This window comes from Guillardia theta (genome assembly GCF_000315625.1).
Source record: "Guillardia theta CCMP2712 unplaced genomic scaffold GUITHscaffold_16, whole genome shotgun sequence".
In the NCBI taxonomy this organism is placed as follows: Eukaryota; class Cryptophyceae; order Pyrenomonadales; family Geminigeraceae; genus Guillardia; species Guillardia theta.
Genome location: NW_005434658.1, coordinates 488193 through 512539, shown reverse-complemented (window position 1 = coordinate 512539; position 24347 = coordinate 488193). Strand labels below are relative to the sequence as shown.

General features: G+C 53.3%; 10 protein-coding genes across 10 annotated transcripts; 6 read left to right on the top strand and 4 right to left on the bottom strand.

Annotated features, from left to right (window-relative positions):
* Positions 1-70: 70 nt before the first annotated feature.
* Positions 71-2906, top strand: GUITHDRAFT_135627 (hypothetical protein; the record flags this gene model as incomplete). Its single annotated transcript, XM_005836863.1, has 17 exons — positions 71-238; positions 303-337; positions 387-452; positions 513-615; positions 707-747; positions 1010-1115; positions 1168-1272; positions 1320-1428; positions 1474-1698; positions 1743-1881; positions 1924-1969; positions 2051-2112; positions 2156-2278; positions 2332-2502; positions 2545-2620; positions 2674-2712; positions 2760-2906. 17 exons carry the CDS (start codon positions 71-73, stop codon positions 2904-2906), a joined length of 1761 nt encoding a protein of 586 aa, XP_005836920.1.
* A 152-nt stretch (positions 2907-3058) lies between these two features.
* GUITHDRAFT_104336 (hypothetical protein) lies at positions 3059-7319 on the bottom strand (the record flags this gene model as incomplete). The annotated part of the gene is made up of 22 exons (XM_005836862.1): positions 3059-3110; positions 3158-3236; positions 3279-3356; positions 3506-3539; positions 3763-3810; positions 3855-3884; positions 4002-4134; positions 4338-4453; positions 4770-4842; positions 4901-4968; positions 5266-5295; positions 5347-5407; positions 5521-5597; positions 5635-5681; positions 5731-5788; positions 5943-6036; positions 6094-6155; positions 6200-6325; positions 6393-6479; positions 6531-6584; positions 6645-6753; positions 6805-7319. The coding sequence occupies 22 exons, from the start codon at positions 7317-7319 to the stop codon at positions 3059-3061; spliced, it is 2031 nt and encodes a 676-aa protein (XP_005836919.1).
* Positions 7320-8838: 1519 nt separating this feature from the next.
* Positions 8839-9271, top strand: GUITHDRAFT_67557 (hypothetical protein; the record flags this gene model as incomplete). The annotated part of the gene is made up of 3 exons (XM_005836861.1): positions 8839-9024; positions 9082-9135; positions 9176-9271. Coding segments are annotated over 3 exons (336 nt in total), but the record flags the coding sequence as incomplete, so codon positions are not given.
* A 1116-nt stretch (positions 9272-10387) lies between these two features.
* Positions 10388-11886, bottom strand: GUITHDRAFT_85537 (hypothetical protein; the record flags this gene model as incomplete). The annotated part of the gene is made up of 9 exons (XM_005836860.1): positions 10388-10589; positions 10637-10710; positions 10757-10827; positions 10874-10925; positions 11018-11070; positions 11118-11178; positions 11293-11403; positions 11523-11629; positions 11682-11886. 9 exons carry the CDS (start codon positions 11884-11886, stop codon positions 10541-10543), a joined length of 783 nt encoding a protein of 260 aa, XP_005836917.1. The 3' UTR covers positions 10388-10540.
* A 2269-nt stretch (positions 11887-14155) lies between these two features.
* Positions 14156-15138, top strand: RPS9e (small subunit ribosomal protein S9e, cytoplasmic). Its single transcript, XM_005836859.1, has 3 exons — positions 14156-14189; positions 14415-14796; positions 14923-15138. The coding sequence occupies exons 1-3, from the start codon at positions 14168-14170 to the stop codon at positions 15083-15085; spliced, it is 567 nt and encodes a 188-aa protein (XP_005836916.1). The 5' UTR covers positions 14156-14167; the 3' UTR covers positions 15086-15138.
* Positions 15139-15331: 193 nt separating this feature from the next.
* Positions 15332-16277, bottom strand: GUITHDRAFT_157348 (hypothetical protein; the record flags this gene model as incomplete). Its single annotated transcript, XM_005836858.1, has 4 exons — positions 15332-15526; positions 15592-15815; positions 15866-16057; positions 16250-16277. The coding sequence occupies 4 exons, from the start codon at positions 16275-16277 to the stop codon at positions 15332-15334; spliced, it is 639 nt and encodes a 212-aa protein (XP_005836915.1).
* Positions 16278-17411: 1134 nt separating this feature from the next.
* GUITHDRAFT_104331 (hypothetical protein) lies at positions 17412-18631 on the top strand (the record flags this gene model as incomplete). Its single annotated transcript, XM_005836857.1, has 3 exons — positions 17412-18272; positions 18317-18426; positions 18475-18631. 3 exons carry the CDS (start codon positions 17412-17414, stop codon positions 18629-18631), a joined length of 1128 nt encoding a protein of 375 aa, XP_005836914.1.
* A 1552-nt stretch (positions 18632-20183) lies between these two features.
* Positions 20184-21372, top strand: GUITHDRAFT_157347 (hypothetical protein; the record flags this gene model as incomplete). Its single annotated transcript, XM_005836856.1, has 5 exons — positions 20184-20636; positions 20773-21078; positions 21133-21183; positions 21245-21295; positions 21346-21372. 5 exons carry the CDS (start codon positions 20184-20186, stop codon positions 21370-21372), a joined length of 888 nt encoding a protein of 295 aa, XP_005836913.1.
* A 136-nt stretch (positions 21373-21508) lies between these two features.
* On the bottom strand, positions 21509-22256 carry GUITHDRAFT_104329 (hypothetical protein; the record flags this gene model as incomplete). Its single annotated transcript, XM_005836855.1, has 6 exons — positions 21509-21553; positions 21620-21688; positions 21736-21780; positions 21825-21858; positions 21914-22037; positions 22250-22256. The coding sequence occupies 6 exons, from the start codon at positions 22254-22256 to the stop codon at positions 21509-21511; spliced, it is 324 nt and encodes a 107-aa protein (XP_005836912.1).
* Positions 22257-22460: 204 nt separating this feature from the next.
* On the top strand, positions 22461-24345 carry RPS11e (small subunit ribosomal protein S11e, cytoplasmic). The gene is made up of 8 exons (XM_005836854.1): positions 22461-22607; positions 23148-23321; positions 23370-23483; positions 23540-23576; positions 23621-23921; positions 24029-24150; positions 24197-24244; positions 24293-24345. The coding sequence occupies exons 1-5, from the start codon at positions 22483-22485 to the stop codon at positions 23663-23665; spliced, it is 495 nt and encodes a 164-aa protein (XP_005836911.1). The 5' UTR covers positions 22461-22482; the 3' UTR covers positions 23666-23921; positions 24029-24150; positions 24197-24244; positions 24293-24345.
* The last annotated feature ends 2 nt before the right edge of the window (positions 24346-24347 follow it).

Below are 24347 nucleotides of genomic sequence, written 5' to 3'. Positions count from 1 at the left end.
GCAAGCGGGGACGGGACAAGCCTTGACGCGCAAGGGGAGGCGGGAAAGCTACTCGGGCCGCATTGGGGGGATGGCGTCATTCAGGGGCGGACAGATCGAAGTAGACAGCGACGATGACAGAGCTGGGGAAGCGGGGGAGGGGGAGGAAGAGGAGGAAGAGGAGGAAGAGGGGGAAGAGTCTCTCCTCGAGATGAGGAAGCCTGAAGCCTGGATGCTTGAGCATGGACACTTCTCCGACGTGCGTGCTCTGACCTGTCTGCGAGAGAGTCTTGTATTCGCCCAGATGACCTTCATGATCGCAGGTGACCGTGACCTGTCAGAACCAGAGCTACCACCTGTACCCTCATTGTCGTGCTCGATGATATGATTGAACCCCTTGTTGCAAGGCACAAATTCGTCTTGTGCAGAGAGAGTCTGCGGTTTCAAGAGATGCTCATGGATCCTGCTTCAGAGTGAGCCATACTTGCTCCTTGCCTCTCGATCAGTGACTTGAAGTGCTTTCTCGCGAGAAGGAACGACAGAATACAAGTCGATTACGATGATGACGACTTCGAACTGTTTGTCCATTTGCTCTACACTGGTGAGAACCTGTCGGGTGACTTTGACGCTGATCTGGTATGGAGATGGTGTTGCAAGGGAGGGCTTCGAAGAGACGGTACGAGAGATGATGAGGGATAACATGGTTGTGATTTCAATTGATGGCAAGGTATTCAAAAAGATGAAGAAGTTGGAAGTCAATCCAACTAGGTTGGTTGCAATCTTCTCGTGTTTCATTTTTGCGCTGAGATGTGATAAGATGCTTGAACATATGTTCCATTGCCGACGATTTGAAATGTGGACAAGTGAGTTAGAAGTTGGAAATCTTGCTGCTGAGAGTTGTTCCGCTATCAGATCGTTGTTCTTTGTCGCATCTTCTTCGACAAGACTTTAGACTCTCGCACAGCTATCTACTTCTTGAAAGGGTCGCAACTTCCAACAGCCTTTCACCTCCGTTCAATCAACCTTGCAGGTCGTGGGACCAGCCGGCGCTCAAGTACTTCAAGACGAGGTCCATCGCTCAGATAGTCTCGAGCTTTGAGAACTACCTGGGGGACGACGACATCGGTCTTCTCCCGGTCTGAAGATGGTTTGACATGGCTGGTCTATGTGGTGACGGTGAGCCGGCAGGTAGAGGCGATGAATGAAGTGATGCGGATCTCTCACGGGAGAAAACCGAAACCTCCTCAAGACTTCTTGTTCTGCGCGATCTCGAGCAGGAACATAGTGTTGCAGGTGGACGCAGAGAGCTCGCCGAGAGATGTGAATGTGTGGATGCGCAGGACCTGAAGCGAGAAGTCAACAGAGTGAACTTGCGGCAAGCGATGTCTCTCTACCCTTCCATCGGCTACGATCAAGTTTGCGATCTTCTCATTCAGTGCGTCAAGCATGGTACCGCTGCGATCAACCTCCGACCTGAACCCTGACGACTTGTAGGAGCGGACAAGGAGATTGAGCGATGTATCCCAGTCTTGGCCTCCAACCTCCCTGAGGTAGACCGGGGGAAAGTCTTGAAGATCTCAAAGCGCGCCATGCTCGACACTTTGCGGCACGAGGCGATCTCCGACATGGAGCACGCGTATGCCCTCGGCAAGGAATTCCTGCTGACCTCGAGCCCCGAGATCAAGCCCCTGATCGACAAGATGGACGGGCAAGGAATAGGTCGCTGCTTCCTCTCCAGCCTCCCGCCCCTGAGTTGCTCTCAGTGTCTGGCGACAGGACCAAGAGGCCGCGCGCGGGGACAGAAGAATGGTACCTCTTTGAGATCTTGGAGGCGCTGCTCTCCCTCAGGAAGAAGATCAAACTGCGCAAGATGGAAGCGGCAAGAAATCTCCCTTCCTTCAGGTGACCTCCACCCTCCATGACCTCGTGACCTTTGCCGTGAAGGATCCTTCTCGTATGCGCGGAGACGTTCGAGGACTATCGGGAGGACGTGAGATTGAAGCTCCTCCGGGCCGGCTGCACGCAAGTCAGTCCCATGTCCTCTCCTCCTCCCCGCGTCACTCGGTCGCAGGTCGACATCTTCCTGGCGCACCTTCGCAACCCTTCACTGGAGCAGCTGCTCACCTACCACAGGTGCTCCTCCCTCCCGCCTCCTGTCCCTCATGCCCCTGCTCAGCGTCCTCCTCTGGTCCAACGCCGACTTTCACGACCCCGAGGCTCTCGGCGACGTCCTGGCAGACGCTGTGGAGGGAGGAGTCGGCATCGTCGTCGGTGCCTACGCACTCAACGATGGGGAGGGGTACCTCTCTCACCTGCTCTACGAGCGCAGGAGGGTCATGACGGGCTGAGCAGGAGGATGTGCGTGTCCGGGCGACTTTTGCAGTTCATGCCATGCCATGCCGGGAGAGTGTCAGGTGGGCAAGAGCTGACGCTGCGCCGTTGTGAAGCTCAGCTCGCGCGGTTCCCCAAGTGCGGGGAGATGCTGGAAGGCGTGAGAAGCTTCTCGGGGGGCGAGGAGAGCATGTGAGTCTGCTCGGCTGCGAGGAGGAGAGTAACGTTGCGCAGGCATCAGTCCCTCGAGAAGAAGGTTGGCATGGACTGCAGCGTCTTGGTGGCCGAGTGGAGCTCCGGAGCTCCTCTGGTACCCTCCCCCCTCCGACCTGCACCCCTGCTCGAGTGACCTCAGGCGTGCAGGTGCTGGTGAGCCTGCCCGAGGGGAAGAGGAAGGGGAAGGTAATTGGAGGAGGGAGGAGGGAGGAGGGAAGTTGAAACTTGTTCAGGTGGTGGTGTGGAACTGCCGGCCGGGCTCGTCGGACGCGAGCTTCTATGGGTGGCGGGTGAAGACAGACGGAGCTCGGCTCATGTTCAACATGCTCAAGTTCGCTACGGCCACTCACACAGACTCGAAGTTTGTTGAAGCAGATTAGAATACATGAGCAGGGAGAGCGAGCGCGAAGGGCATGGGAGGAGGGGAGAAGAAGCAAAGGAGGAGGGGTGGCAATAGAGGAGGAGGAGGAGGAGGAGGAGGAGGTAGTGGTGGTGGAGAGAGGGAGGAAGGGAGGTTTGCAGTCAAGGGTCTTCATGCGCTCTCCTCCAAAAACTGCATCCTTGCCTCGGGGAACAACGCGCGTCTGCCAGGGTTTGTCAGAGAAGGAGGAAGAGGAGGAGAGAACCTGACCTCATGCGTGTGCTCCCTGCTGTTCGATTGCATTCTCGCAGCATTTCACATGCTTCCTCCTCACTGAGAGCGTAACAGCCTGCTCTCCTGTCAGCGCTCCTCCTCCTCTTGCCGCCCTCACCTGTCCAGATGGGTCGGACAGGACGAGTTGGATTTTCCAGCCCCATGGTCTTGCTCGCCATGGCAGGCCCGAAGATTCCTGGAGCAAGAGGAAGAGAATGAGAGATGGCAGCTAGGGAAGGAGGGAGGGAAGGAGGGAGGGAGGGAGGGAGGGAGGGAGGGAGGTAGAGGAGGGAGGGAGGGAGGGAGAGGAGGGAGGGAGAGGGAGGGAACGGGAGGAAGTGAAACCTGTTTGGAGCTGGTGCACCTTTTGCTGATCATACTGCGATACTGAAATGAGAGAGAGAGGACAAAGAAGCTTCTGAATAGCGAAGCAGCAAATGCAACCCAGCATGTGAGAGCAGGAGACGAGAAGGGCTGGAAGCAGCAAGAGGAGAGGACGCCTCCGGTGAAGGAAAGAAAACAAGGAGAGAGAAGGTACAGGAAAGGCAGCAACGTGCATGGGCTGCAAGCATGGAGGGGAGGAGATGTGGGGCAAGACTCACTTCTCCGTTTGCGAACCAGTCGCTCATGGCGTCTCGAAACAACATGACCTGCTGGCTTCTCAGCCATCTACCTCCGACGTCCCTCCTTCAACCTGCATGAGCTTGTCTTTCCAGATGGAAACCTGAAATGAAATGAGTCTTGCAACAATCCTGCGCCACTGCCAACATCACCACCACCACCACCACCTCCTCCTCCTCCTCCTCCTCCTCCTCCTCCTCCTCCTCCTCCTCCAACTGACCTGCGCGTCATAGTGCTGGGAAGCCAGAATGTATTCCTTTCGTTTGAGTTTGAGACGCTGGTAGCGGAAGTGAGCAGTGAGACAGACTTGTTGGATGTCTGTAACCTTGCGAATGAAGTCTTCTTTGACCTCCCTGTGGAACGAAATAAGCGATCAGATAATGATTACGATGGTGTAGCCAAAGGTTGAGAAGAGAAGTGGAAGAGTGAATCGACGATGAGAATCGTCATGATCAAACACTGAAAACAGGAAAATAGGAACAAGCAAGCAAGATACGAGGAAATAGCATGAAAGCCATCCAGTACAAACAAGTGCTGCTTGTTCAATCTTTCGCACCTTTCGATCTTCAACGATTTCACCTCCGAGGACTTGGGATGCTCGAATTTTACCCCTGGGTTGAAGAGCTCATGTGCCTGATCGATGTACAAAGTCAGTGGGGGCTGAATCGATGGCTGCAGCAGGACAAGAAGACAAGGACGCGGAGGAGTGGGAGAATTGAAAAGAAGTGAGGAGACCAGCACAGGGGCTAAGGGAGGGGAGGAGGTGGTGGCGGCGGTGGTGGCGTTGGTGGTGGTGGAGGAGGAGCCTCAGAAGCAGGAGAAGGAAGGGCTAGGTTGGGGGAGGGGGGAAGGGGGTGGTGTGGAGGAAGAAGAGAAGTGAAGAGAAGAGGAGGAAGACAAGGACAAAGAGGACAAGGAGAAAGAAGAAAGGAGGGGAGGAAAGAGGATGAGGAAGCAGAGGAGAGGTGGAGGTGGAGTTGGAGGCTACAGATTTCAGAGTCCGGATGATGAAGTTCTTCTCGTACAAGTCGACGCAGTGCAAGTGAAGCCTCCTGGTCTCCCTGCCATGTTTGCCCATCAGCCCTACACGTTCCATGGCCTGACCTTGCGCTGCGTCACCGAGTCGACTCAAGAAATTCCTTCATGGCCCTTTGAATCTTCCTCACCCTCTGCAGGTATCGCCGCACCTGCCGCTCCCCTCACGACCAACTTTGTGACGAGTTTCAAGCTCGTCCACCTGCAGGCAGAAGCCGCGAGATCGCTTGACCTCCTGAGCAGAGTGCGAGAGAGGGCAGGGCCATAACGTCAGGTTGTCATGGTAGCGATCAGCATCGTCCAATCAATCAGTCATCATCATCATCATCATCATCATCATCATCATCATCATCATCATCATCATCATCATCATCATCATCATCATCATCATCATCATAATGATAATAATAATCCCCAGGGTGAATGTAGATTTCTGCTGCTGCAAGTACCTGCAAGAATGCAGATATGATGTCCATGTTCTGCAGACAGCAACTCAAAATCACATGACATAGTTCAAACGTCACAAGTACCATCGTGCGAAGCTTCTGCCATCTTTTCGATAAGATGCATCGGTAGAGCCACCGCTGGACTCTGCCAGCACGCTTCAACCCCTCTTGACTTGTGCGAAAATGCACGTTACCTCTGCTTCGCCACTCTCCTCTCTCTCCATCGAAATTTTGACCTGCAGCTAGCATTCACTAGACCCCCTCAGATGTTCCTCGTCGTATTCCTCATCAATCTTTGAATCATCCTGGCGCTCCGACATTGCTGCATGCAGGCTCTTTGAGAATTCGGTCAAGACCATGACCCGGCCTTACCAGAATCGAGATCGCTTTTCGTATCCTGAAGATGTTCGAGAAGATTTCTGACAGCCATTCACTGCCCACTCGACAAGCAACAGTCAACGAGCGTACTGATTGAGCGAGTGGAGGTCAAGACTGTAAGCCAAGTCTTCTTCAGCTTGATCAACTCCTGCACTACAGTCACAGCCCTGCCCTCTCGCATCAAACTAAAAGTTCCCATGCCTTTTCTCTGCTCTTGTTCCTCAACATCTGCTTGCGTTTTTCCTGCTCATCGCATGAGAGGAGCGAGCAAACCAGTCGACAATCAGAAAGCCCATCATCACCTCAGCAGACATCTCTCCTTCCGACTTCAACAACTTCTTCAATGCGCTTTCCCTCACTGAAGCCTCCTGCTGCACCCTCCGCACGATACTCATCCTACCGTACCATCTTGTCACCACCGGAACGTCAGGTCGACATGTGGGAGGGTCTCACTTGCAGGAAGCATCTCTGTTGATCGCCTGACTGATGAGCTTCTCTCTCATGATCGATGGAACCTGTCGAGACAGGTCAGGCTCAGGTCAGCACAGGCAGGGCGAACCTTCGAGACCACACCAACGGTCTTGTTCACCTCTGGCCAGTAGCAGCTATCGTACATCATCTCCTCCTTGTCGAGCTCCAGCATGTCGCGCAAGCCTTGGTTCAGCTTCTGTATCAACATCTTCGTCTATCCCAACCAAGAAAGTCAATGGCCGGCCGCAGGGACCACCCGCCAACATGTCAAATCAACTCACATCCCGCAAGCACGATCGCGAGTCCGCAAAGTACTCCGAGCAATCGGTCTCAGGGCTTTTCAGGATGACGGAGTGGAGCCGAATGTGCTGATCGAGAGATGTCACAACAGAGCAAGACGTTGAGCAGTTTGCAAGGACCTCTCTTTTCAGCTGCAGGTTGACTGAAGAAAGGTTGCGCAAACTGGACCTGAGCTGCGAATGTTGTCAAGTCAAGGCCCATCGGCTGCGATCTTTCATCCTGTCTCATCTCACCAGTGTCGACATTGCTTCTTGGTCTTCCTCCTTCAGCTCCCGAAATGTTCTCGCGGTCTTCATGGGTTGAGTCCACTTTTGAGACATCGAAGCACGAAAATCATTCGAACTGACCGTCCGAAGTCGTTAAGTTGACGTGACCAGGAAACGTACAGGTTACCTTGTCTGCGACTCGAACGAAGTGTCTGCCGATACAAGCCTCTGCATTTTCGCGACGTTCACGCCCCTGGGAGTGATTAAGGATTCTAAACTGATGGATTTGTTACGATTCAGTCCATGAAGTTTCAGTTTAGGCAGGAATGGCTCCTGACTGCGGGGGTGGTTGGATTCTTTCCTCGCGTGGGCCTCAAACAAATTCTTGGCCTTTTCAAACGTCTTCTCTCGGTTTTCCTGCTCCAACAAGTGCATTCTCCTCACAGCATCGCCCCAGAAATGCTCAGATATTTCATCCTGTGAATGCTTGCTGCCCAGGAGGGGCCACATGTAGCCCTCGTCGCCTTGATCCGGAGAATCTTCTCCCTCCTCTGAGACTCGGGCTGCACTTTGTGCCTTCACTCGCTCAGGGCTGGCGATCCTCCTCTTCAGCGGACTAGCATGAAGGTCAACAGCTCGGCTGATAAGAGCTGCTTCAATCCTTGACTTGGGGCTCTTCGCTCCATTGGATCTCGAGCTCATGCTGCCATGCTCGCTTGCTCGAGCACTCTTCTCTCTGCCATGGTCCTCTCCTCCATTCCCTGCTCCTTGGGGCCTCCTGGCTGCGCCGCCGCCACCGTCGCTCACCGAATCTTCGGACCCCTGCGACATCAACTGAGCATTCCGAGTCAACCAGCAGTGTCAACTACCGGAAGGTGGGTGAGGGTACTCAAATCAACGAGAGTACCCGACATGGAAAAAGGTGGGGGTACTGCAGAGTAAACTTGGGGGTATGAGGGTTTACAATCAACCATATGAGTGGTATAAAATGGTAGGTGGGGTACGAGGCTGTCTCATCCGGTCAATTCTGCCCCCTTCGCTCCGGGCAGTTAAGGTTTTAGGGTTTCTAAAAGGGTTCAACGGTCAGGCCGCAGTATACTGAGTCACTGAGGGTTCCGACCGCACCGGATGACTCAGTGATGGCCGCAATGGCGTGACCGGGTGGCACACTGAGCCTCGGAGTGCCAGCGGCTCAGTGCCCGGCGCAAGCCGCTGGCCAGGCTAGGACCGTGACCGACGCCCCTGCCCCCGGACTGCGGGGTTCAATGATTCCGATGATCTGAGTCAAGGGCCGGGCCTTCTCTCTGGCCGGGCCTTGAACTTGACCAGCCGCCCGGCCGCCGGACGGAGTCCGAGATGATGCATCGCTCTGACTCGTGATTCAGTGTGACTCAGTTCTCTTCAGGCTCGGCCGCCACCGTCGGCGGGGCTGGGCCCTTACCGGGCCCCGTCATAACAATATGGCCGGCCCGTTCGATCGGCGCCGGGCCCGGCGGGCCCAGCCCGGGAGCGGCCCTCCGACCAGCCGGGGTCGGAGCCTCCGAGTGCCCGGTAGAGAGCCCCGCGCCCCGCGCCCCCCCCCCCCCCCCGGCCCGGGCCTCCGTCGCATGATCCGACTCCCGTCATCGGACTCCGGGACTCATGTGCCATCGCCGCGTCATCGAACAGCTCAGCGGCTGGTAACCTACGGCGGGAACTTGACTCAGCAGTCTGGACGCACTCGGGAAGCAGTTCGGAAGTCGCCGCCAAAGGTGGGGATGAGGGCCATGATCTGTGCTTGATCAGGAAATGGCGCGAGATTCAAGGCTTGTCATGACAGCATTGGCGATTCTGTTGGGAGGAGCCGGGGGATCAGGAGGAGGAGGAGGAGGATCAGGAGGAGGATCAGGAGGAGGAGGAGGAGAGGCAGACCTGAACTATGCCCCTCTGTCCTATGCCTTCCCGGACTTTGAATCAACGATGGGGAATCGGAAGATGCAGTGGGGTTGGTGGTTCGAAGATGACGAGGACTTCTGTTGGAAGACGATGCGAGGGTTGTACGAGGAGAACGTGAGGAAGCGAATGAGCATGCAGTCACCAGTGGGGGGTGAAAGCCCCGGATCCCCCAGCAAGGAGACAGCCAGTCCCCGAATCCCAAGAATCATCCACCAGGTAGCCTCAGCCTCCATCTTGACATGCGTTTCCTCCCGGTCCAAGAGAGTCTTACGGTTGTTGTGACAAGATTTGGTTGGGGGGAAACATTCCAGAGCAGTTCCTGGCATGGCGCAATACCTGGATCGATCTCCATCCAGAATGGCAGCACATCCTCTGGACGGAGGAGGACGTAGAGGAGCTCGCAATGCTGAACCCCGAGGCCTACAAGAACGCTCCCAACCTGGGAGCGAAGTCGGATCTGCTGCGCCTGGAGGTGAGAGGGGCGATGACGTCAATCTCCTCCTCCTGACCTGCTGCACGTGGGTGGCAGGTGGTCTGGAGGTTCGGGGGTCTTTACATCGACATCGACTTCGAGTGCCTCAAGGTGACGAGCACGCGGGCGAAGCGCCACTGAGGCGCCGCAGAGTTTCGACGTGCTGCACGACCACCTGGACTTCTATGCTGGACTGAGCAATGTGGGGGCCATGGAGATAAGCAACGGTATCTTCGCTGCAAGGTGACGGGAAGGGGAACGTGCGCAGTTGGTCGTGAGCTGGGACGTGCACAGGAAGAAGCATCCCATCCTTAAGAAGCTGCTCATGGATCAGGATAAGAAACTGCCAGCTATCGGTAACTTGCTGCAATTTCGTTTCTTCCTCCTCGTCCTGCTAGTGCTCCTCGTCCTCGTGCTCGTCCTCGTGCTCGTCCTCGTGCTCCTCTTCATCCTCCTCGTCACCATTCTTGCCGTGGTCCTGGTCCTCCTCCTGCTTCTTGACTTCACGCGGGAGATGCTACCGAAACCACCGAGGGTTTCTTATGCTGCTAGGGATGTTGTGATGACTGTCGTTGAACGCAGGAGCAGCAGCAAGGTTGAACTGGGTGGGCATGCCAACTATCACTGCGAGGTTCCTGTGCTTCACCATCCTGGTGTCCCTCCCTCAAACAAGTTGCTGATGTCTCTGCCAGTGGCCCAGGGCGTTTCACGCGCGTCTTTGCTCGGGCGATGCGAGAGATAGAGGCGAAGCACTCTCAGTCAGAGGAGGAGGGGGATGAAGATTATGGCTTCGTTGCGGTCCTGCCGATCGATTTCTTCTTTGCCCTTCCCAACAGTCTGTGGCACATCTCATCTGTTCCTCCCTGAACCTCTCCTGCTGCAGGCGTGATCTCGGCGGACTTGTCGACCAGAAAGAGGTGAGGATCGCTGGCAGGCAGCAACAAGATTGTGACGACGAAGCAGGATGACGGAAGAGGCGTTGAAGCCTTGCTCCTTTGCGATCCACCATTGGGCAGGAAGCTGGCTGAAAGTGCAGGTGATGGAGAGGAGGAGGACAAGGGCCTGCTGACAGATAATCAGTACGGTCTGCCTGCGTGGAGTAGCGAAAAGGACGAAAGGTAACGGCAGGAAGTCTTCCATTCTTGCAAGTACTCACGTTCTTGAAAGGGAGGAAGAGCTCTGAAGCTTGTAAGACGCAGTTGTAATGAAGTGATGAGGCTGATGATGGTAGTGGGGAGGAGGAGGCAAGGCGCAGAACATAAGATGAGAGTGAGTGAGTGAGTGAGTGAGTGAGTGAGTGAGGAACGAAGGGAAGGAGGGAGGGAAGGACGAAAGGAAGAGGGGAGGGAGATACACTTCAGTTCTCAGCAATTCATCATTCATTCTCAACGATCCATTTCAGCGGAAGATTGAATAATCACATAGAACTCCTAAAACTCAAACCCAACCCATCAGCCCCTCCATCGTCTACTCTTTCAACATCTGCTCGTCTGGATTTCTCCTCCTCTCTCATTCTTCAGTAGCTCACGCGAGCGCAACGTCCGTTCCTGTTCACATAGCCAGCCCTGCCTGTCGTGTCAGCGGCTCTCAACTGATCACATCAGCTGCTGACCTGCACGTGCACATCTCTCCATCAAACTCAGCGCCGATGCCAAACTCCTGCTGGCAGAGGCGGTTGTAGTTCACCTGCCAACCTACGTGAGCAAGGCCCATCGCTCTTCTCTCCTCCAACCTCGTCGTTCTGAACCGCCTTGGTCGCCTGCTTGCGCCAGGCTGAGTTCATGGCGTCGACACCGCGAGCACCTGGGGAGGGTCAGGAACTTCTCCAGCAAGGGAGAACTCGAAGTACCACTGTAGACGGCTGCCTCGTCGTATGAGCGATGCTTGGTAGGAGCTCGCGCCTGAGGAAACGTGAGAAGATGAGCACGAAGGAGACGGTGAGGAAGTAGACTAGGAACAAGCAGGCGAGTAGAGAAATGGTCACACAGCTCACCTTTCTCTTTGGTTTTTCAACCGGCACGCAACGTCCGTTGACGTTCCTGAAACCTAGAGAGCCGTCACATGACCAACCTCAGCACGGCAAGCACTTTGACCAGGGCGGCAGTCGCACATCTCTCCATCGAATTCTGCTCCTGCCCCGTACGCCATCTTGCACTGCCATAATGACTTCAGAGATACACCATCCAAGGAATCATCATCATCATCATCATCATCATCATCAGCAGCAGCAGCAGCAGCAACAGCAACACCCTCCCCCTAGAACCGTACCTGAGCATCCATACCCTCGGCCTCGTGATGAGCACCCTGAGGGAGGCCAGCAGCAAAGGAGAGGAAGTCTTCAACTGTACGATCACCCTTGTAGTCCTTCACCATCCTTCCCTGCTCATCGTCAGTTCCCTCGATGATGAAGAGGTAGGCAACAGAGGAAGTGGACAACGATCAAGAGAGGTAGCAAGAGCAAAGAAGGAGGTGATGGGGATGTGGTTGGATAAACTCACTCCACTGTACAGGCGGATGGTCGGGAATCCTCGGATTCCCTCATGTTTCACGATGTTGCTGTAATGATCTCCATCCAACATAGCAAACTGAACCTCCTGGTAGCCGCCTGCAAGCCCCTAACCCCCTTGTCTCTTTCTCCCCTCCGCGCTATCCCTTACCTGGTGGCAGGCCCTGCTGAGCACGATGGTAGTCGGCCATCGCTGCAGTCTGTGCGTACTCAAGTGCCGCCTGCTCGTATGCGGGTTTGGCTTGCATGCAGTGCGAACACCACGGCGCGTAGAACATCACGATCCATGTTCCTCCCTCCTGAAGCATCTGCAGGAACGTCGCGTCCGACAACTCCACAACAGCTCCTGCTTCCATGTAGCTGCACGAAGCCTGAGCCCTGTACAGAATGACGTCAGAGCGAGCGATCGAGAGAGCGGACGAGGAGGAGGGAGGAAGGGGAGGAAGGAGGTTGAGAGGAGGTCCTCACTGGTGTCCGATGCCATAAGTGTCGACGACACATCTTCCCCCATCGTTGATGAAGCCCTGCTTGCAACGGCAAGCATCTACTCCATCGAACTCTGCGTTGGGACCATACTGCTGACGGCACCTGTTTCAATCCGTCAAGGGTTCACCAGGAGGAGGTAGCGGTAGTTCGATTGACACGATACGATTGTTGTCCTTTCGCAAGTTCATCGACCATGAGCATTCATCGCTGCATCATCGATGGCAGTATGCATTGCGCTAACACGTTATCAGGGCGCTAACGCATGCTAAACGGAGCATAATTGTTGCACAACATGGAATGTAACGTCGGCAATGGGCTAATACCAACGCACCTAGTAGGTTGTGCGAATATGAACATACAGCACATCTCATTTTCACCATCAATCATTGTCATCGTCATCAAGAAATATAGGGATCTCTCTCTTGCAACTTACTGATGGTCCAATGACATCTCAAGCTGAACCTGTCGTAAGGCACCCAAATATTCCGCCGCGCTGATTCGACCATCGCCGTTGGTGTCGTAGTTCAAGAGACCGTAAAGCGCAGGAGGAAGCTCGTGAGCATCCAGATGTCCATCACCTATATATCATCACCATAATTGCATTTATCCAGTTCACTACTCTCATGCTATTCATCCTCATCCTCATCCCCATCCCCATCCCCATCCACATCCACATCCCCAATCACCGCTGATTTCACCACAACGACACATCCAGCTATGACCAACTCCTCACTCGCAGTGATCATCCTCTCACTTGTCATTTGGCAACACGCACGAACAAGTCATACCATCTTGATCGAGCTGCAAGAACAAGCGCACACTGTCATCCAGAGAGCTGTCGCCTCCTGGCCTTGCAACCGCATTGCCAGCTCCTCCTCCTCCATACATCCCAGCGCCACCGGCACCGGCACCGCCACCATATCCGCCATATCCTCCTCGTCCATACTGAGCTATACAAAGAGGGAGGAAGGCACAGGCCAGCAGACTGAGGTGGAAACGCCTGCCTGTCATCCTGCTCGAACTGGGAAAAGATGTCAGAAGGGGACGCCAGTTGGTCCGTGCAGCCCATGCGGGGACAAGGTCATGACAGCATGGAGCGATGCCATGGAAGCAACGAGAGTCAACAGACGAATGCGTGAACAGACGATAGAGACCAACCGAGACATCTCGTGACACGAGCGTTCGAGATGGTTCAACACAACAGCATCTTCCTCTCAATCCTCTCAATCACCATAACTCCTCCAATACATTCACAGCCAGGAACAGTAGCAGAATGGAAACACAGATCAAACTGAGACCAAGAACGCTATCGAGATTCCGTGTCAAGCAAGAAATCCTGTTACAGAAGCAATTTCTTTGTTACTTCGATCTTTCCTCGCTGCTACCTACGACAATCAGACCATCTCGTCCTGAATGATCCATAGCCATCATCAAGAAAGAACTCATTTGCTGTCATGGGCATGGTTTAATACTCCTCTCTATCGCCATAGTCACTACCTCTCTTCCCTCCTCTGCTCAACCCCTCCCTGCATTGCTGAGGCGGCCCCCTGCCTTCTTTCATCCCACCCCAACAACCCCACCTACCTATCGCTCGCCATACCCCAGCTTGTCTGGTGTGCCAACAACCCCGAAATTTGATGACCCACCGTACTATTTCCAAATGTCAATTAGTAAAAGTACCCGATATATTCCAACTGTGAAATGCACCCACCCTACAGATGACAAATTCCACATAACCCCACCGTCTCAAAACTGGGGCAAAAGATGGTGGGGGTATATGAATTTGTTCAAAGAAGGGGTAGTCTAATAATTTGGAGGGGTGGGAGTGGGGTGGGAACGTGCCGCCTCTTGACTATAGGGGTTTACAAGCAGAATAATCAGTGCTTTCACAAATGGGATCATAAAAATTACATGATTCCACTCAATTTCTAAACTTACTGGAAGAACTTTGATAAAAATTAGCAACCTGACAGGTCCAATTAGCGACCACCCCTATTTCAGAGGACTTTGGGGGGTCGTATTGAGAATATTGACTATAAGCATTGCGAAGGAAAACAGTTACAGACAGGCTTGCAAATAACGACTCAACGGTCCATAACTGTCTTTACCTTTTTTTTTTCACCTCGTGCGTGGAGGAAAGCCGTCGCCGCCATGCCGCGCAAGTACACCAACTGTGAGTGCAGGACCGAAATGCTCGCTCCTCTCCATATTGCCTTCGTTCTCCTCTACGTCTTCACACACTTCAATGATGCCTTGAACTTTTGAGCTCGAAAAACTCAAATCTCGATGATTGCATGCGTGTGTGAGGTTGCACGAGAGTTGGCTGCGTCATGGTGTCTTTTGGAATCTCCCTGCTCCTGGTCCGATCTATGACGTTCTACTGACTTGTCTTGTGAAGATTCGAAGACTTCGAAGACTCCAAGGCGTCCCTTCGAGAAGGAGCGTCTTGACAGTGAGATGAAAATCGTTGGTGAGTTCGGCCTCAAGAACAAGCGTGAGGTTTGGCGCGTTCAGCTCCTCCTCGCCAAGATGCGTGCCAACGCTCGTGAGCTGCTCACTCTTGACGAGAAGAACCCCAAGCGTATCTTCGAAGGACAGGCTCTCCTCAGAAGATGCGTTCGCCTCGGTCTCTTGGAGGAGGACAAGAAAGAGTTGGATTACGTTCTCGCCATCAAAGTGTCGGACATCATGTCCCGTCGCCTCCAGACTCTTGTCTTCAAGCAGAACCTTGCCAAGTCCCTTCACCATGCTCGTGTACTCATCCGCCAGAGACACATCCGGTAAGACCTCTCTCTGGTTGCAATGTACTCCTTGTGCGACTTGACCATTTGTTCTTGCTCTCTCTGTATCTTCTGTACCTCACGAGTTGGTGATGCTTCTTGCACTGTTACTGATTTCATTTTCAGTGTCGGCCGCCAGATGGTCAACATCCCATCCTTCCTCGTTCGTGTCGAGCAGGAGAAGCATATTGAGTTTGCCCTCACCTCTCCCCATGGAGGAGGACGCCCTGGCCGTGTAAAGAGGAAGAACGCAGGAGGTGGCGGTGATGCTGCCGAGGACGAGGAGTAGATTTTAGAGTAGTTTTTCATTATTGAGTTGCATGGAAAGTGCGAAAATACGACCGTGCTTTGCAGACCTCTGGAAGGGGAACTTTGGGCGAGCTTACTGACTGTCCGTTGACATGTAGAGCTTGTTGGTTTAATTCCTTAGTCTTGAGAAACATCAAAATATCCTTTCCCTCTATTGACACGCAGACGTTTGTTGGATGGTAGTGCATCATCGCTACTTCAACTCGCAAGATCATCAACCCAGATGTCACAACCTGGTATACAACGCACGATAGATACTCTCTCCACGGCTCATGCATGAGCCCTCCCTCTCAGTAGCGATGGGAAGCGGGCTCTCGATCCACTTCCCGTCCCAGTTGTCGAAGAGAGGGGAAGCATCCATGATCTCAATCATGCTCTCTGCACATTCCTTCACGTCGGACATGACGAAGAACTGCGCACCCTGCGGCATCATCTCGCCAAGCTATCAAGCCCAAGTCACTTTGAGGAGAGAAGGGTAGGAGGCACCTGTTGAACCAGCTCAGGTTGAAGGAGGCGTCGCTTCTGGTGTCGCTTCTTGAACCATGGGTCGGGCATCAGTACGCTCACCATCCGAATCTTCCCCGGGTAACTGCTCAGCAAGCTCTCGACTGAAACATTGATGTTGCCGTACACGAAGCAACAGTTTCTCCTCCCTTCCTCCCTCGTCCATCGATCTGCTCGAGCCACCAGGAGCTCTCGGATCTCGACACCTGCATCAGCGCTGAGCATGCCTCCCCTCCGGCCCTTGGCCTTGACTCACCCAAGTAGTTCATGTCCTTGTTCATGCCTGCGAGCTCGAAAAGCAGCCTCCCCTTGCCGCACCCAAGGTCGATGTGCAGATCCTGCTCAGGATGCTCGTATACTTCCTTCCAATCCGGTGCCTTGATCGGCGTCCTGAAGTGCGGGCCCAAAGGATTGACGTGCTGTCGTACCTTGCCCAGCCCGGACTCGCCTGCTGCGATTTTTGCTAGGCGCTGTTCTCGTCTGGCGTGAAATTCTGCTCTTTGTCGCCTTAAAATCTCGATCCTCGAAAATTCTTCATCTCCGCCCAAGTCAGAAACGTTCCGTCGCTGTACATGTGCATCAGAGTTCGAAATTGCTTCATCCTCCCCTTCCTGGCGATCTCCCTCGTACTCGGCAGCACTGGTTGAAGGGTGTCCCCAGAAGATCATACGGGCTGTAGGGAGAGCATTCCCCAAGACACTTCTACCCCAACTCCATGAGAAGCCGCCCCTGAAAATCGCACTCAGTGGGAGACTTCGAGGAGGTGGACACATCTGCGACTTTCATGCGCAAATGAACACAGAGGAGAGGGCAACGAGAACCACGAGAAACCGATCTCTTACATTTCTCTATAATACCCCTTTGAACATCATTCTAGCTCAGACAACACTCACCGTAGGAACAATCTCGAGCTGTGCAACGGGATCGCTCGGCCTCGGGAACAGGCCCTGGCGCAGCTGGTTGTTCTCTGCTTGCAGCCCTCCTGGGGCATGGGGGGATGGAGGAAGCTGGATTGAGGTTGCGAGTTGAACATGCGATGAGGAAGGCGGCATGTGATCATGGCGCTCTGCATCGAGATCAAGCAGCATAGCGCAGGCGACGTCGCCAGGCCCACCATCGATTTCAGACCCAACCGGGATATCCGGGGTGGGGTAGTGCCGATTTGGTGGCCAGGTGGTGAATCTGCTTATTTGAGGGTAGGGTAGTACAATGTGTCTCACTTCATGGGTTATTTACTGGGGAAATCATAGGGTGAACAAAATTCAGAAGAGGAATAGGGGGTGATATCAATTTAGAGACTTGTGGGGGTGGCTTGTCTCCTTTCACAGGGGTGGGTAGTAGCAAGTGATATTTCATGTCCGCCTCGGTAGCGGTTTCACGTGCGGGTTGTAGCGGCTATGTCGGAAAGTAGATAGTGTAGACAAGCCTGCTCCTGCTCCTGCTCCTGCTCCTGCTCCTCCTCCTCCTCCTCCTGCTCCTCCTGCTCCTCCTGCTCCTCCTGCTCCTCCTGCTCCTGCTCCTGCTCCTGCTCCTGCTCCTGCTCCTGCTCCTGCTCCTGCTCCTGCTCCTCCTTCTCCTCTCTCATTGCCCCCCTCCTCTCCCTCCTCACCCCACGTCCATCCTTATTTTTGCTCTTGTTTCCTCCCTTGGAGTTGAACAGAATAGAAGCTTTGAAAGCAGCTCAGGATGAAGTTATTGTACAGCCATCGAAGCTTGTTAGAGCCTCTGTCGAGAGGGAGGACGAGGAAGGACCGGGGTGTGTGTTAGCATGCTTTGCGGATTCCCCCGCACATTTAGAGCAGATGCAACGCAACAGCGCAAGCTTCAAGATCAAGTGTACAAAGCAAGTGGGGCGAAAGAACCTCAAGATAGAGAGCGAGAGGGTTTCCTTCCGAGGAGCGCAAGATCAGGATAAGAAACCCTACAAGTACGTGGTAGGCATGTACGACCCTGAGAAAGATAGACTTGTCATCGTGGATCCCGGAGACGACATGGCAAAGGTGATTGCTCTGAAAAAGCGAGTCAAAGGCTTGAAGGACAATACCATCGCCGTGGACTTCTCCAAGGAACAGGCAAGAGACGCTCTTGTGGATGGATTCGGCAGCAAGAGAGTGAAAGCAGTCCATCGCAAGCGGAAGGGACAGGAAACGGAACGAGAGGAACAAGATGCTCTGGATTCTGTGGAGAAGGAGCTCCGAGTGAAGAAGGAGGAAACAGACGCGGCAAAGAAGCTTGCGGGTTTGGAGGTGGACGCGGACAAGGCGAATGGGCCAAACGAGCTTGCCCCTCCCTGCAACCTTGCTGCAGAGACCGTCTCAGATGTTTACAAGAGGAAAGATTTGTTAGATGGTGAAGAGTGGGAGAGTATCGTTCCAGGGCAGTTCTTTGCAATTGCACAGGATCCCGAATCTGCCAAGCAGCTCCCGGCGTTCATCCGCAGACACATCAACCTTGCCGACTCATACCCGGACAAGAAGGACAAGAAGAGGGTTGCGAAGCTCCTCTCTTACGTTTCATTCTTGGTCTTCTTCCACAACCTTCCGAACAGATTCAGGAAATCTCCAGAGGTCCTCAAGAAGGAGCTGGGGATTCCGTTGGCACTCGGCGTCCACTTTCTCAAGCTGTTTGCTGAATCTGTTGGGAATTCCTACACGAAGCCTCAGGTCTGAATCGTGATCGCTCCTGTTTCGCCCTGACTTGCTTCAAGACCCAGAGAGATCGTCTGCTTCTCCACCTCGCTGTCGCCTGCTTGCTCGTGACAGAGTTTGAGATGGACTTCGACGACCTTGCAGCAGACCTGAAGCTTCATCCTGACAAGTGCCGCACTGCTTGTTCGACCACCTCTCGCCGCTTACTTGCCCGCAGGTTGTCTGCCTACTTCAGAGAGGTTGGCGCAAAGATCAAGAAGGGAGCCAAACGAGGAAAGAACGACCCGGAGGAGAGCTTGAAGGTGTTCAATTACCATGCCAGCCTCACTCTTCCTCTCGTGTTTCCCAAACGATCGCGTGGGCCCAAGGGATGAACAGGACAGATACACCGTGGCTGACAGTTGCGGGTATGGGAAGGGATAGAAATGGGAAAGTTGTTCTTGTGTACATAGTCGCGGCCATCGCATATCAGGCAAGTTTTTCACGGTACACTTCAGAAATGCCGATATCCCGATCACCTAATTGAAGTTGAATTTGCTCGCGGCGGCGGCCCTCGCCGTAACTTGGGCCAGTGACCCGCCGCGGCCGCCGGGCGGGGCGGTCATCATGGCATGCCGCCGGGCGGTGGAAGCCTGCCAGTCCGGTGACAGCGGCACGGTGCCGCAGGCCTCGGACATGCCATGATGGCCCCGTCCGAGGCATCATCGGATGACTCAGAGCGCCGGGCTCTGAGTCTCTCACAGGCACCGTCCCGGCGGGCTGCCGCAGTGCTGAGTGATTCGAGTCTCGGAGCTGGTGGTTGCGAGTCGAACTCAGTTAACTACCGCCGTACGGTACGGCTGCGAGTCCCGGCGGGCCGAGGCCAGCGGCCCGCTGCCGCAAACATGTGGCGGCCCAGAAAGTTTACAGCCGGGCGAACTCTGTGGAGAAAGAGGGCGATGATGCCGGTGGGAGCAGACCAAGTTCAAAAACCAACTTGAGCTTGCAAAGTTCAGGAGATGAGACATGGGGTGGGGTGGGTGATCAGTTGCAGACTAGGGTGGGGTATCAAAGTGTTGGTAGATACCGAACCCTCCTGATTCTAGGGTACTTCCAATTGACCTGTCATGATGAAAATGAGGGTGGGGGTCCTCTTAAAGGAAATGAAATCAAAGGGGGTGGTTGATTGGACACAAATGATAGGGTGGGTACTTGATTTGGGAGAGCAGGGGTGGGTCTCGATGCAATGGGGGCCGCTACTCCTGTTGTAACAAATCAAACACTTCTTTGCTAGGGTGTGGGTTCCCAGAAGAGGGTGGGGGTAACTACCCCTACCTTATCAAAGGGGTCATTTTGCTCTGTCATATTGACCAAGGGAAGGTCATGTTTGGAGTATTGGGTAGGGTAGGGAAATCAGGGGTGGGTGAAGTGTGTATCTTTGAAAGGTGGGGGCCATGATTGCCTTGATTCCAGGGGTATAAATACGTGTCTTAGGGGTAGGGTGATATCCAGCAGGGGTGCTTGACAAGTCATGGGAATAAAAGGCAAGCAGGAGGTAGGTGGGTGTTTTGACCAGGGTGGGGTAACTGTTTGGAGGAAAGAGAGGGGGTGGGGTAGGTTGAGGAGCAGATGCGGATCGGATCCTCACGTGATTGAGGAGGCGGCGACGTGGGGAGAGCAAGTGGGGGAGACGAAGAGACAGTAGGACAGCTATCAGATCTTGAAGGACAGGACGCTCTGAGCTGTTGAAACCCTCGTGACCAAGCTTGTTCGATTGCTGAGACCAAGTTTACCAGCATGATCTCTCGTGCAGCTCTGTTTGTGGTGCTCCTTGCACCCATCTCCGCCTCGGTGGGACCTTTTGAGCACCTCGCGTCCTCATGGCTCAGTGCCAAGGCACAGGTCCCTGCTCCCCAGCCAGTCAAGCAGACCAGTCTTGGTACCAGAATGGTTCTTGGTGCTCTTGGTGGAATGGGTGCTGCGACCGTTTGCCATCCCCTGGATGTTGTTCGTGTGCAGATGCAGATTGATGGAGGTGGCGGAACAGCCAAGGCATACAAGAACCCTCTCGATGCCACCATTCAGATTGTGAAGCGCAAAGGCTTCTTCAAGGGTCTCTACACTGGTATCGATGCTGCTTACTTGAGACAGTGGACGTATGGCTCTTGCAGAGTCGGAATTTATGCCTGGCTCCTGAACAAGTTCAGCAAGAAGGACGAGAAGGTCAGCTTTGAGAAGAAGCTTGTGATGGGATCAGTCGCTGGTGCCATCGGCTCGATGGCTGGTCTCCCCTCCGAGGTCTCCCTTGTTCGCATGTCTGCAGATTCCAAGCTTGCGCCTGAGCTGCAGAGGAACTACAAGAGCTGCCTCGACTGCATCGTTCGCATTGCCAAGGAAGAGGTTGGTTATGAGCTGCAGTGCCTGTTATTTCCCCCCTCCTGCTCCTCCTTCCTTGTTTTCCTCTCCTGATCTCGCTACTCTGCCGTTTCCTTCCTCAATCTTTGCTCGCCTGGTACTGATTCTTTCCAACCAACAGGGACCCTTGAAGCTCTGGTCCGGCGGCACCCCCACTGTCATTCGTGCTACTTTGTTGTCTGCCAGTGTTTTGGGATGCTACTCTGAATCCAAGGAGCAACTCCACAAGAAATTTCCTCAGATCTTCCCTGACAAGGACGGCATTCCTTTGATGTTCACTGGCACCATGTTTGCCAGCTTCGTCGCGAACTTGGTTTCTAACCCGTTCGATGTGGTCAAGTCTCGTGTTCAGAACATGCCCAAGCCTCTTCCAGGCCAGGAGGCCATGTACAAGAGTATGACTGACTGCTTTGTCAAGACCGTCAAGGTTGGATGAAAATTGCATCTTGTGTTTCTGTTTCGCTGAACATTCGAATTCTAGAGCGAGGGCTTCCCTGCACTCTACAAGGGATTCACCCCTGCCTTCTTGAAGGTATATTTCAACATTTATTAACAATTATCATGATCTTAGACTGAATGTGAACTTGTTTCAGCTTGCGCCGTACACCACGATTTCGCTTATTCTTACCGACAAGTTGAGCAAGGTGCATGATGCATTTGAATTTCAATTCCATTGCTTACATCTAAGCTACAGGCTCTCTTGGGCCAATCAGCGCTCTAAATTCTTGCAATTTAAATTCGATGATAGATTTGTGAGAGCAGGATTAATGAACATAAAAGCAATTCCCGAAAGTTTGAGTCTGAAACATTGGAGTCTGTCAAGGAGTATTTTCATGGAAGATATTCACCTTGTCCATTCAATTCATTCCGCTCTTGGCTGTACTGTTCACACTCACGACGGGCTAATGAATTGAAAGAGTCAGCAACAGATATCTGTAACGACACATCACGCATTGTAGCAGCTATACCATTTCTCGTTCTAGCATCTTGACCAGACGTTTTCCTCCTACAAGGTTCTCGTTGAAAGCCTCCATTGCCTTTATGCACGATCATTTCAAACATCGTTATCAAAAGTACATCGTACTTGAATGATCTCCTTCATCTTCTGTTTCTTCGCCTTCTTGAGATCCTGGGAAAAGCGTTCAGTCTAGCCCAGAAACTTTTGGAAAATACCTTCAGGTGTTGCAATGGAAAAGTAAAGTACTCCCTGTCCAAACACAAGTGAGATTCACAGTACAAGAGCTGCTGACGGCATGTATCACCCATATTTCTGCACGCACTGCTCGCACTGTGTGATGTCTTTGTTGATCTCTGTTAGTTCTGCTTCCAGCACAACCCAGTGCGCCTCCAATCTTGATAAAACGTTGACGAGGTCTGACTTAGCATCTGAAAAAGAGAACAAAGTGTCATTGTGGAAGGACCCATTGTTCATCAAGGAACGCTTGTCCCACCCATCACAGTCAACAGGAGGACACACAAACATGTCAGACATCTCTTGAAGACACAAACCAGGTAAGATAATCATGTACATGTATTGCAGCTCTCCCAACCTTGTTGTACACACCCTCTTTCCCCCGCCATGATCACCGCTCCCTCACCGTCCATTGCCGCAATCCGTTTTGAACTCTGGCGTGGTAACGACCCGAACCCCACCCTGTCTCCCATAGGCATCATCACCGGTGCTTGTCCATCAACACTTTATTGACCAAAAGTGTGATGGCGTGTAGGAGGGCTGAGCGGGGATGTGGGAGCCATTCTGAGCGGGGATGTGGTCCATTATCATCATCGGTTTTTTTTTTCGAGCGCCACGAGCGCACGCGCGAGCAGGAAAATGTCGGGCAAGGCAGGTCACCCCGCGTACTTCGATCCTCAGGATCAGAAGGCGTACATGAAGCAGCCTACTGTCTTCCAGAACAAGAAGGAGTTCCTCGGCAAGGCTGGCAGGAAGGCTGCTCGGTAAGCTCTTCTCCACTTGCCTGCGGTTTCTGGGGAGGCGACAGAAGAGGAGAGGGAAGTTGGTTTGTGGGTGTGTGCAGGGTTGGTAGGGGGTTTGAGCCACATTGCTAGTGTGAGGATGCCGTGTTATGAGAATGTGTATGTGATCGTGAGGAGTTCTGATGATGAACGGATGGTTGAGTCGACAACTTCGTCACCGTTGCGAAATTGAATGAAGTGTCGTGCGTGTTTGTTTTAGGCCTAGTCCGTATTCTGCTTTGAAAGTCTTACCAGAGCAGCATGTATCTTACCATGATTACTAGAATAGAACATATGTCTTGAATTTTTTTGTCTTTGGAGGGTAGCGAACACAGACTGTCATGTAGAAACCAATCGAGGGCTGGCACCGTGATGGTTAAGAGTACTGTCAACATGCAGCTGGTGCTCTCTGATGATATTCTTGTTGAGTCCTATGTGTTGGGGTAGTTGACCTCGTGGAAGAGTCTATTTCAGAGTCTTGTCCACCCAGCTCTGTTTCCGTTAGTCACCATGCTCTCGCAGCTTCGTCAAGTCGGTCGGCCTTGGCTTCAAGACTCCTCTGGAGGCCAAGGACGGAGTCTACATCGACAAGAAGTGCCCATGGGTCGGCAACGTCAGCATCCGTGGAAAGCTTCTCCGTGGAGTTGTCGTCTCTAACAAGATGAAGAGAACCATCGTTATCCGCCGTGATTATATGTGAGAAACAGGAGCCGAAGGCGGGTGCGGGGACTGATGTGGGAGCAGGCATTATATCAAGAAGTACAATAGATACGAGAAGCGCCACAAGAACGTTCCTGCTCACGTCTCACCGGCCTTCAAGTTGAACCCTGGGGATTCCGTTGTTGTTGGACAGTGCAGGTGAAGGACCATGACATGGAGCGGAAATAGTGCACTGACAGTGTTGTTTGATACAGGCCTCTCTCCAAGACTGTCAGGTTCAACGTTCTTCAGGTGAAGAGGAGACTTGTTGCTTCTGTTCAGCTGACGACGAGCAGGTTATCACTGAGGCTGCGGGAGGAAAGAAGTTTTCCAAGTTCTAAGTTACATTCGTTCTCTGTGAAGCAAAAATAAAAACGTCCAAAAGCGCATGTGGAGTCTCTGATTTACAATTGCTGGCGAAATAAAGTTTCTAACAGATGTTCTCATCTTCTTCCCTGCATCCTGGCTGAGAACAGCTGCTGCTGCAGGATCATAGCAAGCAGGAGAAGCGAGGCCAACAGGCCTCCTAGCACGTAATCCCAGTTCTCCAACAGCCAAGGGATCCAAACCTTCGATGCAGGCAGCCACAATCCATACCTGCAACAAGATCATTGGTTGGCATTGGAGATGTAGACAGACAAGTCGGGAGTATGCCATCACGAGTGTCGAGGAGAGCAACAACAGCAGGGAAAGAAGGGTGTCACCTTGGTCCGTATCTCTGAGAGAGCTTGTGGGAAAGGGTGTCGATCATTTCGATGGTCTCTTGCACAGTCATCTCCAACCATAACTTGGTGCGGCAGATCATGACCGGCCAGAGCGCATCCTGCAGGCCAGCCGTCAGGTCCGTCAGAATAAGATGTCGACCCTTCCTGTGAAGTTTCCACTGCCATGTCGTAGAAGCGCTTCGCAAGGTGCAGATCCTGCCATGGTCGTCAGACATTCTCGTGAACCAACAGCGTCAGAAACACCTTGGGCAACCCGATGCCATGCTCGTGCATGAATGCGAGGTTGAACATCGCCTAG